Consider the following 15432-nt stretch of genomic DNA (forward strand, 5'->3'; position numbering starts at 1 on the left):
AATTCAAATAGGCCATCTGGAGTCGCGAAAGCGGTCTTTTCTTTGTCGGCAGAATCCATAGGGATTTGCCAATAGCCCGATCGCAAATCAAGTGCCGAGAAGTAAGAAGCAGCGTGTAAGCAATTAATGACGTCATTGATTCGCGGTAGTCGATAGACATCCTTCTTCGTCACTGCATGTAATCGGTAATCCGCGCAGAATGTCTAGGAGCCATCTTTTTTCGGACCAGGATTACTGCGGCTGCCCATGGACTAGACTCCTGAACGACACCTTCGTTCATCATTTCCTTGACTTGCTCTGCAATAACATTGCGCTTGGAGGATGAAACTTGGCAGGGTTTCTGGCGGATGGGGTGTGCTGAGCCTGTATCTATTCTGTGACGACCGCGAGACGACGGTAAATAAAGGGGTGCATCTCCATGCGTTAAGTCGAATGCAGCCTCATGCCTGGCAAGGACCTGTACCAATGCTTGCCGTTCCGATGTACAGAAAGCCTTCGTGATCATGCCAAGCATTAGCTCTTCAGAATGGCGATTATCGCAAGGAGAGCAAGCTCTAGAGACGTCCGCAGTTAGTGCAGCTATTCAGCTACATGTGGCTTCATCGAAGAGAGCAATTTTCCTACCGCAATAAAGAACAACCGGCGCGGCGGTACAGTTCAGCGCACACAATGTGGCGACTCCTTTCGTCGTGCACACGACAGAGCAGGGCTCAAGTATATTTTTAGCACAGTTTATGCGGAAATGCCTAACTGCAAGGTCAACACAATCAGCGTCAGCAGTAGTTGCAGCAACAGCAACGGGCGTAAGGCACCACGACGGTGTAATGGGTTCATCAAGAAAACTGAGTGTGTCTGTGTCCCTATCTTCACCACGCGAGCTTTATTCGGAATGCCCTCATATAAATAACTTGTTCAATAATATTTCGCCACACCCCCAGCACAAGGAAGCGCCGCACTGTTCAAGAAAATCGATACCAAGAATAACATCGTGCCAACAATGAGAAAGAACAAGGAATTCCGACACAAACACTTTCCCAGCCAACAAAACACTCACAGCACAAACACTGTTAGATACGGGACCGCTTCCTGAGCCTGCTTCGAGTTCACCGGACCACATCGAATCGCGCCACAGCTAACTGAGGAGCGGAGAAGCACATATACTCCGTTCCCGAGGCGCGCCACGTGCAAACGAGTTGGTGTCCCCCACCTCGTGCGCCGCAGGTGTTGCTATTCACTGCTTGACTCTTCCCGAAAGTGTAGCGGAAGGCTGGCACGGTTCCAGGTAACGCAGGGCCCGAGCAAAGCTGCTTTGTAGCACTGAAACGTCGGCCCCATCCGCGTTTGTGACGGCGCTTGCAAGTCAGAATTGCAATACCGCAGATAGAAGTAAGCACTCGGACAATTGGGGCCCAAGGAGCGACCCTGTGCGCCGGGTGTGACACAATCGCACGGGCGCCTACCATTGGCCGAAAATGACGACACCGGAGTGGGCTCGCCGTTTGGCCGAACGTGACGTGTCTTCGAGACACCGAAGGGCTTAGAAGCCAGAGACCGGGATCAGCAAGGGAGCATTCCTTCACTCATCTCTTTCGAGCTTCTTGCCACGGGCCGCAGCGTCCGAGTTGCTGCCGGCCCATAATGACTTTATGACTGTTAATTTCTTTGTAATCACACTGCAAATAAACTGCCAGTTTTCATCTCAAAGTCCTCCTCAACCTCGGCCAACTCCCGCACCCAACGGCAAGGTCCAAAATCTGGGGGGCAGCAACTGGGATTGTCCTCCAGATCCGACAACTGGTTGACAGCGGTGGGATCGTCTCCAGATCCAACAACACCAAAGGGAAGAAGCCTCTCTCCGCCTACTCCACGAAAGGTAATACCGTCGTTCCAAGAAAACATAACTTTGTGGCCTAGACGGTTTTTGAAAGCAAGGCTCATCACAGACACAGTCGCCCCAGTATCAACGAACGCCATGGTCGGCACTCCGTCAATCGACACATTCACTCTGTTTTTGAGCATCACAGCACGCAGAGGTATTTCTTGCAAAGACCGTCCAGTGACCTCACCTCCACTGGCCACGGATACTAGTTTCCCGGTGGCGGTGAGGAAGAACGGCGCCGAGGGGATGAAGAAGAACGGGGATGGCTATTTGGGGTGTCAACCTCCTCTCGGATACTGGCGAATCGCTGCGTCTTGCCTCGTCTTAGAAGTGGCCCATCGAGAGCAAATCGGTTGTCCGCAAGTCATATGAAGTACGGGTTCCGGGTGGCGAGAACATGGGTGGTGTCCTTCGTGATTGACGGCCTTGGCGACAATACCGAGCTATATGGCCTGCGGAACCGCATTTGTAGCACAAGGGAGGGTCGCGGTTCACAGCATCTTCCACGAAACCAATGCTAAGCTGCTGCGGACGACGAGAAAGTTCGTTGTCATGTGGATAACATGTCTGTGCTGCTCGCTGAAATCCGTTATATCGTTCATAAGTCACGTCGTGGTAGTACGGTCAGTGCTGTTCTTGTCGCGTTCTGACAGAAGTCATAGCGCCTCCGGGATAAAAACGCGGCTGTTCTCGTTGTGGCCAAGCGTCATAAGTATGCCTCTGTCGTAGAGACGTTGCTACTGTTGGAGCGCGAGTTCACAATCCTCAGTGCCCCTCGCCGCAGGATATTGGGAGGAGGATGCCCCCATTTGGCTCGAAATCTGGTGGTAGGCGGAAGCCATGAGTGCCTGGATGAGTCACTTGCGCGTGCAGGCTGAGCTCTTCCCGAACTATTTGTCGGATCGTTGATGCAAGATCGAGGGGCTGGTTACTGTCTACGCTTGCAAGTGTCGTCACATTGGCAAGCCTGCCAAACGTCGGCGTGATGCGCGTCGCCTTTAGTTGCTCGAAAGTCCGACACTGCCGAATAATGCCGGCGACGGAAACCAGGTTGTCTTTTGCGATGAGGAAATTCTAAACATCTTCCGCAATTCCTTTTCGTATGTGCCCGACTTTGTTTTCCTCAGACATTCCAGTGTCCACCATCCTGCACAGTTTTATTACTGCTTACAATGTAGGTCATGCAGGTGTCGCCTGGCATTTGCGCGCGTTGGAGTAGCCTCTGTTCTGCCCTTTTCTTTTTCGTCGCAGTGTCGCCGAATCGCTCTTTGATTTCCGAAACACTTCTTCCCCATGTTGTTAATGTTTCCTAGTGATTGTCGAGGCACACCAACGCAGTATCAGTTAGAAAGAACATGACGTTCGAAGGTTGAGAAGCGCTATTCCACTTGTTGGTGGCACTCACCCGGTGATAACGGATGAGCCATTCCTCGACGTCTTTGTCCGATCTTCCGGCGAAGGGACGCGCATCTCTCAGTTGTAGAACGGAACTGGCTGACACAGCAGTTGGAATGGGCCGTTGTTCGTCTGCGTGTTGGGACATATTCAGCTCCGGTGGATTCGGCGGCAGTCCAGCAAGGCGATGGCTCTGTCGAAGAACTTGTGGTTCAGCCTCCGTCGTCGGGTGTCCATTACCTCTCACCTCCACCTGTTGCGAAGAGTTCTGAAGAAATGTTTTATTTACAGGAGATGGACACTGGTCGTAACGTGATCGTAGCGCAGTACGGCCTCTCTAACTCCTCGTTCTCTTCGTCTTCTTTTACGTGCCTTTCGTAACCGTTACAATATTATAGAGTACATATACAGACATTACAGGAATAACAAAGGATTAATAGAGACTGTTTAACGTAGCAGCTAAGCTTACCGCCGTGGGTTTAACAGGAACAAGTCGCGTGGACACATGTGTACATGACGTTGCCCCTTTACATTTGCCATATCGAAACGTATTTTCATTTTTAATTTATATTTCAGGTTCAGCGCGTCGCCCCCGAAGCCATCACAGAGCAGGTCGAGCTCCTAGTGAAGTCGTTTCACTTCGGATCACACCTGCATAGTCTGCCGCGGGCCATGCCTTCGAGTGTCAAGAGGAAGCTCGTCCTAGCCATTGCAATCCTCGCCGATCCCAAGGTGCTAAGCTCTAACTGAAGTGCTTTGCCCGATGAACCTTCTATTAGTTTTGGTACCGGGTCAGTTTTTGCATGACGGACGCCATTGCGGCGCATCATACCTCATATATTTATTAACCCAACAATGCTCAACTGTCGCACTTGTTTGTATTGAAATGTGGAAGCTTCTGCTGGAACCTCTAATTGAATGCGTGACAGCAAATTTACGGAACCTTTCCCACTCTTGCTAAAATTTCAGCGCATCGATTGTTTTAATAATGACCAAGTTAAAATGTCCAGTGTATAAACGAATTTTCGTTAGGGCCCGGCGAGGAGCTCTTTAGGAGCTCAATTTGGTCCTTCACCAGCTTCTTTAGATTTTGCTGACTCACTTCGTCCCACGTCGTCCAGATACTCATCCTGGATGAACCGACAGCCGGACTGGACCCCGAGAGCCGCCACGAGGTGTGGGACCTGCTGCAGAAGATGCGCCGGTCGTGCACCATGCTTCTCACCACGCACGATATGGAAGAAGCGGATGTCGTCGGGGACCGAATCGCCATCCTGGCCGAGGGCACGATACGGTGCTGTGGATCTTCGCAGTTCCTCAAGCATCGATTCGGTACGCTGACGGAAAAGAAAAACTGGTGGCGCATCCATATTACGGGGATGATTGGCCATGTCAGTGCAATGAGCAATCAAGTTTATGATGAGCGTGCAACTCATATGTATCTTATGCTGTTATTATTATGGTGAAGAGTGGCATGCGCCCAGTTCCATATACGCGCTGACACAAATTGGCATCCAAGATGTTATAGAAGAGCGGTACATACCCAAGGACCCACGTTAGCAACGAAGTTTATTGGCGAGCAGCAAATATCCAGTGGCCCGTGCTATGTAGCCAAGGCTGACGTCAAAAAGGTAATTGAAGAGCGGGGCATATCCAGCATTACATGCTCCATTCACACACAATCACGTAGTGGTCTAACAGTTGGTTATGAGCCCACTTCGTTCGGCAAAGCAGCCCCGATCCTCTACCCATTAAACCACAGACTGTCCAGTGAATCCAAGTTGGCTGGAAAGTGGTTGGAGACGGGCATAACAGAAACATAAGAAGTGTGTGAGGTATCCTCAGTATGCTTACCACGTTAACAACAGTCAACTCAAACTGACATCGACGCAATCACATAGATGTGACACTGTTCCGATTCTTAGTTGTTGTGGCGCACAGTCACCCTAGTTGGCGTTCACGAGGCTCATTAAATAGCGTCACATAGGCAGTAGCACATACCTTGTGCGCCCAGTGAACTTACCCAGTGGGACATCAGGATGACACCAATATGACAAAAAAAGGGTGTCATAAAGTTCATTGAAGAGCGGGGCGTACTCAGTGGCACATCGGCACACATTTTCAAACACCACTATCTTCGGGATCAGCACACGAAAACAGGTAGATACCGGCTAGACATCGGTTACACAAACCCGGTTTGAACTTCACCTGAATGCTGCCCAACAAAAACTGCATGGCACTGGATAGGATACCCCCTACTCCTATTGCAATAAATGTTTCTCGCAGTGCACGTGTCTTGGTACGAAGGCAGCGTCCTCCGTCACCAATGGGCTAGTCTCGCAGCTGGAAAGTTAAAACAAACTACGCACGAAGGAATAACAAAACAAAAATCTGGTAGAACCCATCTCACGATTACTGTCCATGGTAATGCGTTAGCATTGAATCAATATAGCCTCGCAACGTATTGCCACAGTCCAAACCAGTTACGTGTGAGGCGTGTGCTGCAGCGGGACTCCTCTTTCGCGCATCTCTAAGAACGCTCAGCGTGATCTAACGCCACCACCACAAAGACTACGAATGGCATCCGAAATGCATGGCGCACAGTTGCATGCATATGGTGGAAAGCGCGTCGTGCGAGAACTGGGGTTCCTCTCTCGCGCTTCTTTTTGGACGCGCTGCTCCATCTAGTGTCGCTGCCGATAAGTCCGTGCGTAGCTCCCGAGGCGAGAAGCATGGCGGGCCGACGCCTGCCAGCGCTGAGAATTGTTCCCTGGCATGCCGACATCCAGTGGCACAGACTGTGACCCAAGTTATTTAGAGGTTCATTGAAAAGTGGCACATGCCGATCGCATTTGTGGCGCAGCCTGCAATGGAGTTCGATTTGACTCCTTGAGGAACTGTTGTGGCGTGAATTGATTGCGCTCAACATCGGGGGCATTTAAGGGATCCTTTTCTCATCAAAGCAGAGTGGCACATTCGCAGTGGCACACACCTAGTTACCCAAATTGGCGTCAAATATGTTCATGGTAGAGCGGAACACACCTACTGGCCCATACTCAGTGACGAAACTTGGCTTCAAAGAGGTTCTTCGAACAGCGGTTCCTACCCAGCCCCGTATCGCAAATGACCCATGTCAGCATGAAAGAGCTACGTGGAAGAGATGCACGTATGCACACATTTGCATGTACTGAGTGACCCAAGTTGATCGGCTGGTTGCTTTCAAACCTCGTTACCTTAAAGCAGCCGCGCGATGAGATAACCATTCGACCCCGCAGTACTCAGTCACCGAGGTCAGGCCGACTCACCATCCTTTCCGTAAGTGAATTTCTGTATTCGACGAGTTGACAAGTTCCACGAGTAAAGTTCAGAGGTGTGGATCAATCTGCTCTTAAGATCTCAGTCATATAGCAACTTGGAAAGTACCGAGAAATTTACAGGACTTAGAAAACTGTGAAGACATCTTGTCTTCCATACGGACCATACGAAGCCAGCTACTACAACACCAGCAATGGGCCGTCCAGCAGGCTCGCGCAGCGGCCGCCAGGTACTCCCTGTCAGCCCCTGCGTGGGAGACTCCCACTTGCATGCTGACGTGCGTCCTGCAGGACTTTCATTAAAGTTTCTCCAATCCAATTCAATCTCGAGTAGCGAAATAGTTTCAAATAGTCCCCGTATAGGGGAACGTGCAACAAAACTTAACAGATGCGTAATTCAGGTGCTTTACGCATTGAAACGTTTGTGGACACCTTTTTGAAGCGAAGAATTTTTAGCACCCTCCGTTGTGGCTTCGTGGGGGTCGCTGAGTATCTGTCCAATAAAATACCGCAAAATGGTTTATATAGCACAGAGTTAACACATATGGCTATTGAGAGCAACTGAATTCTGCGTCGTGAAACGTGAAATAGGGACGTGAAACTTGTATAACGCAATCTATAAAAAACACAGGTGCTCCTAATGAAAGAGTGCGTACTATTCAACGGCTCACTTAATTTTCTTCTATTTTTTAAATATATGGACTGCCACATTATTGGGTTACTTGTTATGTACCACCGGATTCTCCTACTTATGCGTGCGGGAGAAAACCTTGAGTGACAACGGAGTGGTGCCATTGTGGATGCCGCAGTTCGGCACGACATCAACACGATACAAAACCTCGGTTCGAAGACATCTCTTAAGCAGACAGACCTCGTAATAGAAGAGCGCGTAATTTTGAACTTTTCTTCGATTTTCTTAAATCTTGCGAATTTAGGCCATCCAATGCTTTGTCTATTTGCCATGTCCCAATGGGTATACGCCTATTTTCGCAAACCTTTGCCTCCATAATGGTTAAACGTGCCTCTTCTCTAGACATCAACCTATCAATGCTATTCTTACCTCGACAAGCATTTCATATCCTCTCCGTCCTTGTCGCATCACCCTAAAGGCATGTTTGCATTGCGGCGCATAAACAAGAAATAAAAAAATGACAGGGTTTAACTAAGAAACTCGCAATCTGCTTAGATGGCACGCTGTATAGTAGGGACGCCGGACCAATTGTGACTACGTGCGGTACTTCCACGCCCAACTTATTATAGATACGTGAGCGCTTTCGCATTTAACCCCCATCAAAATGCAGCAGCAACTGCCCAGGTTGAACCCCCGTGACCTCTAGTTCAGCAGCAAGACACCATAGCCTTTAAGCGACCATGGCGGATACTGCATAAGCGCAAGCATTGCATAATATAACACTTCGCATCAGAGGCATAAATAGTGAGCACCGCGTTTCTCTGTACAAAAGTTATTAGGCTGCTTCCCTAGTGTCCATTTAAACTGCGAATATTTTTATAGGTAGAAAAGATTGGTGGCACTTATTGGAAAGGCGGGCGCGTCCTCAGGTTAACGACAGGTTTCCGCCGCCGGGAAAGCACCGTTGGTGAACATCAGGCAGCGTCGGTGGCGTGGAGGAAAAGTCGTGCAACCCCTGGCCATATTGCTGTCTAGAGACCGTTGAAAGCGCCACAGTGACAGAATCGGTCGCGCAAATGGCGCGAGCTACAGTGCACGACAGAACTGCATGGACCCGCAAAGTAGAGCCTCGCTTGATTCTCCTCCACACCGACCTATTGTCGGTTTGTTGTTCTACAGCAGACATTTCGAACCTAAGAAACAAGCTCTGCGTGTCCCGTATGCAAGGAAGCAATGCTGTTATGCGAGAAAATGGTCTACTAGAAATTAGTTGCAAATAGAGGGTGCCACTCGGCAGTTGTGGCGTTAGTCCGCATGTTTACCGGCCCTTTCAACCGCTTGCAACAAGTCATCCCTTTACATGTCCCCTAGCATTAACGTACAGAGTATTGACTGTCTTTCAATACGCTCTCTGCCAGTGCGTTTTTTTTTCTTTTCTTTTTAAACTAAGTGCTATTACCGCTTCCAGATCATTACGAGGTTTTGAATGAGCCGAGCTGTTTCAAAACAACCTTTCAAAGCAAAGTTTCCTTTGCCTCTAAGTTCGAATGTTCCACTGCTGCTGCTGCTCGCTCTCTCGCTCGCTCGCTTGCTTGATTGCTTGCACGCACGCACGTGGTTTAGAGCGTGCATATACTTGGAAGGAGCATGGCAGACAGAAAAGGCGATGTGACAAACTCGTTTGGACCTTTGCATCACATCTAGAGTGCATAATACCCCCTGCAGCTGCCTCTTGACAGCTGTAATTGTCCGTGACCCCACTCAAAAGCATTGCAGAAACTGCAGCGCTTGCCTTTCTACAAGCGAGCAAGCTCAGACGGAAGCTACATAGAATGGTGGAAAGCAGGTACGCAGAGGCGGCGTAGTATAGGTAGAACCGACAGTCTCGAACACACCACTCTTGGCACGCTGTTCTAATTCAAGAGGGGAGGGCGGGATAGGAAAAAGGTGACGTGAGAAGGCATAGAAACGCTAATACAATAGAAACGACAGCAGTTGCGGGTAACGTGACGGTACGGTACAGTACGCTTCTGATATTTCTGAAAAATGAACACCATGCGAATTTGTCAAGCGGACCATTGACGTAGGGCATGCAGACGCAAAGCCACAGTAAAGCACCGTAGGGTACAGGCGACACTCCGCGCCCGTCAAACCAACACTTCCATGACTCGAGCTCACGGGCTCGAATCCAACCAAAGCAGCCATATTTCAACAGGAGCGAAATACAACATTCTTGTGCACTTAGATTTAGGTGTAAAAATTATTATCCAGAGTCCGGCAATACGCCGTGCCTCACGTACAGCCCCATAATTCAATTAAGGTTTAACACTTATTTCACGATGCAATGTGCCATGTGATCCAATGAATACGCTAAACCCTTTCAGAGATTATGAACAATGGCGCATAACCACGTCTTAAGCAAACACGTCTCCCGGTGCGTTCTGTGTACTAAGCAGACAAACAGCAGTGCTGCACACGGGGTTGGGCTTACCACCAACTCACCACTCTCACTTTGAATTAACCGCTGAAGAAATTAAACATTCCCTGTCAACATCACCGCTAATTATCGTCCATCAAAGCAAGCCGCGCAGAAAAATTTGCTTACATCGATTCCCACAGAGCGTAAGATCCGCACATTTTTTTCCAGTCTTTCTTTCTGTACCTTCATCAGCAGCCTGTTTTACGCCCTCTGAACGAAGACGTGCCTAGCGATGCCCAATCACCCCTTTCTTGCCTTAGCTGATGTCGATTTGCTTCTGCAAATTTGCTAATGCCATCGCTTCACCAAACCTACTTCCAGCCTTGACTGCGCTTCCCTTCCCTTTTTTTACATATACTTTCCTTCCCTTATTATGCGCCTTAGAAGAACCAAATAAAAAAAAAGAAACACTGCGGTAACATTTTGGCAGTAGGCGCAGTTTTCCATGTCTTCCTACGGGCTATTCGCGAATGCGAGAGCCTACAAACAGTCAGAATTTTCAGAATGCAGCAGAGGCCGTCACTACCGTTTCAAGCCGCTAAACTATACTGCAAGTACGGCACGGAAAACAAGCTTGAATCTGCTAACCACAACCGTGACTTCTCACCGTGTAACAAATAAAGAACTATCTCGTGTTTGTGACAGCACAGAATGCTTCAGCTTATGTCGAATAACTTTGCTCTCTTTTTTTAGAGAGAGTCAGCTCGTAAGGGAAACACTTGATTAGTGGACCACAGGACATAGCTAAAGTTTATTTGCACTTTATGGGAAAGAAACAGGTGTTTGAACAGCAAGTGTCTCCTATCAGAATTGACTTCACATAAAAGCACACCGCCAAGTTGGAGAGCGCTAGGTGTAGTATGTGAGGTGATTTCATGGGCATTTGACGCTGTTTGTCGTGCAGAGAGAGACAGCTGCTTCTAAGTTCAGGAACCAACCTTTACAGAATCGTCAGGCGAATGGAGTACCAGGCGTGTATGCGTGAACATTGGGGTTATACTACACACGTAGCCAACAAGCACCCTTAAATACTTACTGAAGCTAACTCGTCCTAGCAATTTCGTTTCACATACAGGACTATCTCGACCTCACATGCTCAATTTAAATCTAATAAATATCAAAAGCTTTCTGAACTTAAAACATTGAACTGAAGATGCAAATCGGATTGCGTCAATAACACAAACTTATTTCGTTTATCATCATTCTTACAAGTATTTTTTTGCGGTGATAGCCTTAGACTTCCTGGCCACCACTCTCGAACTGCAAGCAGGAGCGACAAACGGTGTGCGGCTCTCATAATGGCAGAGCCGTCCATCATCTCCTGCATCCTCGAGAGAGCATATTAAGAAGTTGCATTTCTTGACCTACTGTGGCTATATTATCGTTTACTCCGGAATTGCCTTCACCATTTGCTTTCGGTGTCTTCGCCGCGCAGTGCACCCTTAAGCCAGTTACCTTTCGTATAAACTGTCTTTATTGCTTTAGTTTAACATTATTTGTAGAAGGCATGGTGCTTAATTCGACCCGCTTATTTCAGTTCTGGTACACTTGAATACCTGCGCACCCTTTGCTTCATTTCAAGACATTATTGCCTCCAAGCCCTAGCAGCACCCCGATTAATATGATAAATAAGCTTGCCTTCGGCACTCCCTCGTCTCTCACCAAAGCGACCATCTTTAGCCGCGATAACAGTTAAATGGCTATTTATTCTCCAACCGAGCACAAATAAGGGAGTATGAATCGTGAGTTTGGCAATCGTGAGGCGGCCGAATTCCGAGGGGGAAGAACACGTAAAAACGCTCTTTTTACCATACTTGTGGTACACGCTACAGAACCCGGGGTTGTCCGAAACTAAATTCCGAGCCTCCCATTACGGGCGTTTCTCAAAGGTAGATTGTGGCATTGCGGATTGTCGACCCGCGTATAGCAGTGGGGCTGTCTTTCAGACCACATTGGCGCTATGCACATTCAAAACGAAGTCATTTGGATGCATCGTGTCGGTGCAGAGAGCACAAGCTTTTACAGCAGCACACCGCTCACGCGATTTAGCTAAATGCACTTAGCACCAGAAGCATGCCAATGAAGCATCAGAAACTGAGCACGAAAAACATTCACCGACGATTACGAGACTTCCTAATTAGGCGGAATTTGAGCTCAGCTTTATACGCGTCTTAATTTAGTGATATATTGGCTGGCGAGGACTTTATATGGCGTGCGGCACGTTGCAGACGGAGCGAAGTGTGGCACAGCTGCCTCGCTAGCCTTGAGATCGGGAGAGGCAGCGCAAGAGACCTCCCAGACGATGCGCGTTACTCTGACGCCATCTCGGAGCCGTCGTCGCCGCACTACGCCTTTCATCTCACGCGTTCACCATAACCTTCTTCTACGCTTTCCTCCTCGCGTCTTGCATTCTACCCTGCGCTACCAGTCCGCTCTTTCATCATCTGCTGTGCTCGTTCACTCTGTTACGCCGACGCCGTTACTCGCCGCAGCAACGGGTGCCTAGTAGCCGCGCTCTAAAGCTGCCGTCATCGCCGGTCTGTGCGCAGGTACGGGCTACCATATGGAAATCGGCAAGCGGCTGCGCCGATGCGACGTGCAGGGCATCATTATGGTGGTGAAGACGTACGTGCCCACCGTCCAGCTGGTGTCCGAAAGCGCCGAGGTGCTGCGCCTGTCTCTTGGGGTGACCTCGTCCGAGGGGTTCGTGGACATGTTCAAGGTGCTCGAGCGCTTCCGTTCCAAGCTGGGCATAGTGGAAATGAATGTGTCCGTCACCACCATGGAAGACATTTATCTCAGGTGTGCGTTCCGTCCTAATCCAGATAGTGAGTCTTTCGGGTATAGAGAAAGGTAAGAGGCAGCTATTGTGGTCGTTAATTTTTACAGTCGGCGTCTGCTGCGCAGCAAGCAGTGCTTGAAATTTCTGGCTGGCAGGCGTAGCTATCTTTTAGGCAACTTCAGACAGCGCGTTACACTTGATGTAGCAGGTTCACGCGCATCTTGCGCATTATTTTTTTTTATTGAACATCTTGGCATCTTTTGAAGAATACAGGCCTAGATGGGCAACAGTGTTCGCATAAACAAAAGAGTCTTGAGATTGCCGTACGCGCCGCAATAAACCGGGGTATTTAATACATTTTAACAATTTATTCCACCTGCCATGCTTAAATCACAAAAAACACGATACACGGCGGCTGCTGGATGAATTTTTTTTGTGTGTGTGTGTCGTGAGTAATGATAGGCACTCTGAGGAGCAAGGGCGTTATCAGAAATACTATTATAGGTAAATCGTAACCTATCTAACAAACAATCAAAAATGTTCCCGGCGCAAGGTGCTCAGTAAATGAATTGAGTATTTCGTTTTATGTCTTCAGCGATGGACCCATGCTGTCGCTGTGAATCGTAAAACTCTTCTTTAATTCATATCTCCGCTCCACCCACTCGTACTCTTGCGCACTGAGGTGACTTACGAATCTCAATTCTATTTAATCAGCATTGACTCCCTCCACGTAACATTAATTAGCCTGAAGTGGAGTCGCACAGTGATACAATATTCATGCGCGCTTCACAGGGCTTTTCTCTAGAGGAGTACCTTTCGTCACATCTTCGCGATAGGCGCATACAGCTGTGGTTCACGAAGGGCGAAGTGCTCGCGTGAGTGCATGCACATCAGTTGAGCTAATTATGATCTTTACATCGCCCGCCATTCTGGGCTCGAGGCCTCCGAATTTTTCGCAAGGTGCTCATAACATGATCTGCCGTTTAACAAGACGTGGCGATTCTTTCGGCGAATATGAATAATCTCACTACTCGTGCGAAGCACTCCTGTAGATAAAATCGCGTGTTTTTCCTGATGGATGGTTCCTGCACGTGTGATCTACTACTTACAGAACTTAGGCCGCCACACCAAGGTCATTAACATCAAATTAGTTTGCAATTGCCGTCCAGTGTCCTTGAAAGCTGAACGTACATTTGTGCTCTGACTTTAACGGCGCCCTAAACATGTCACACAATATAAGAAAACAACTACAGGAGCTTTCTGATTAAGCTACATTGTTTTCCGTACCAACCTCTTGTCTAGTTCCTGAGCTACCCGCAACTATTGCTCAGGCTTCCCTTAGCACTGCAGTGCCCATGTTTGCATATTGTGGCTTCAAACAGACTGCCCACACGCCCTGATGAAGCCCAACGTAGAACAGTAACAGCTGAACATGAGCAGGGAAGCAGAACATGTGGTGCTACCACTACTTCAATGCTCGGTGATTCGCGATGAGCAAGGGTTACAGGACCGACGCTTACGTCATGTTCCCCGCTAATTTGGGAGATAATTATATACAGAACAAATATTTGCAGAATTCTATACCGTAACAAAGTTTTTTTTAAACTTTAGCAAGTATGACCCACTTGTGGAACAGGTGTTCAAATATACGCAATAAGATATGCCGCCTTGTAACTCTTAAGCCATTTACAAAATCAATTTCGGTATACGAGTATTAAAAAAATGGCTGTGGCTTAGGTAAGGTTAAGCCCAGGATGCGAAGCATACTAGCCTTTATTTTAGTTGTTGAACCACTGTTTAGCCTGGTGAACTGCTGTTGCTTGGCTATATTTGGTTCGGCTAGACGAAGAAACAACTCATGCATTACTTCTTCGCCTTCAAGAGTGGAACGCGACAGCGTTCCCGTCGACCCGCCAAGGGGTGTAAGACAATGGGCTACAGGGCAGCGACTACGCGCCCCGCATTGGACGCGGTGAGCGTCGAGCAAAGCAGCGTTCGGCGCGGCAACGAAATGTGCGCCTGAGCATGAGACGCACGCCTTAGAAACAGCGCGTTTCTAAGGCAACACCGCATTCACTAGAGGCGCTTTTGTACCGCTTTGAAGCGTTGTACTCGTGGCTCAGTGGTAGCGTCTCCGTCCCACACTCCGGAGACCCTGGTTCGATTCCCACCCAGCCCGTCTTGCAAGAGTTGAGCCAAAGCCACTTCTCCTCTGTCGTGACGTCACGGTGTCACGTGATTTCATGGTCACCGCCGCGCCTGAGGAGCTGGGTTGAGCCCTCGTAATATGCTTCGCATAAAACGCCAAATCTTATAGGGGGCTATTTATTATGCGGTGTTCTGCAGGGATCACTTATTGGCCCAGTTTTGCAAAGCGATAGCGTTCCTTGGCTCTTACCGCCACTTTGCTGTTTGTATATGTTTTGGTGTGACCGTTTATGTGACCTTGCCAATGATTTTCACATTCCATATATATATATATATATATATATATATATATATATATATATATTTATATATATATCCCCGTGTCACTCTCCCTCAACGCTCCGTAAACACACGCGTGCGCACGCAAGTCACGCTGCAAAATTGCAGCGCGGCTGGCCGCTCGAGGTACTCGAAGCAAGCAAAAATACCATGGCTCATTCCATCGTAAGACCAGAGGCTAAAAGCGCTCAGCAAAGTGAAGCGAACAGTGTATGCATTCATTGAAATTATCCATTACAACACACAGACCAGCATAGGTTTCCATAAATAAGCTCAAAACAAGCATCCCTATCATCAATAAAGCATTGTATACCCCGCTCAGCAGTTGTATGGGTAGTTTTGCAGCCGCTTCGCTGGTCATCCGCTTTCGAAGGGTAGGTATGGCGAGTCACTTTTTTCCACTTGCGCCTGCTCTCTCAAATAATATGACTATTTTCTATTTTTGTCCAGCGTGCTTCTTTTTGT

At 48.4% G+C, this 15432-nt stretch overlaps 1 protein-coding gene across 4 annotated transcripts in view; it reads left to right on the plus strand.

Annotated features, from left to right (window-relative positions):
- Positions 1-15432, plus strand: part of LOC139048064 (phospholipid-transporting ATPase ABCA3-like) — a 176055-nt gene that overhangs the window by 88287 nt on the left and 72336 nt on the right. For all 4 annotated transcript variants that reach the window (XR_011507473.1, XM_070522455.1, XM_070522456.1 and 1 more), the window contains 3 exons: positions 3851-4006; positions 4396-4606; positions 12248-12500. Coding sequence is in view for 3 of the 4 variants with exons in the window: in XM_070522455.1 (XP_070378556.1) it covers positions 3851-4006; positions 4396-4606; positions 12248-12500 (620 nt within the window). In the remaining variant the exon portion in view is untranslated. The remainder of the gene's footprint in view (positions 1-3850; positions 4007-4395; positions 4607-12247; positions 12501-15432) is intronic.

This window comes from Dermacentor albipictus, chromosome 7 (genome assembly GCF_038994185.2).
Source record: "Dermacentor albipictus isolate Rhodes 1998 colony chromosome 7, USDA_Dalb.pri_finalv2, whole genome shotgun sequence".
In the NCBI taxonomy this organism is placed as follows: domain Eukaryota; kingdom Metazoa; phylum Arthropoda; class Arachnida; order Ixodida; family Ixodidae; genus Dermacentor; species Dermacentor albipictus.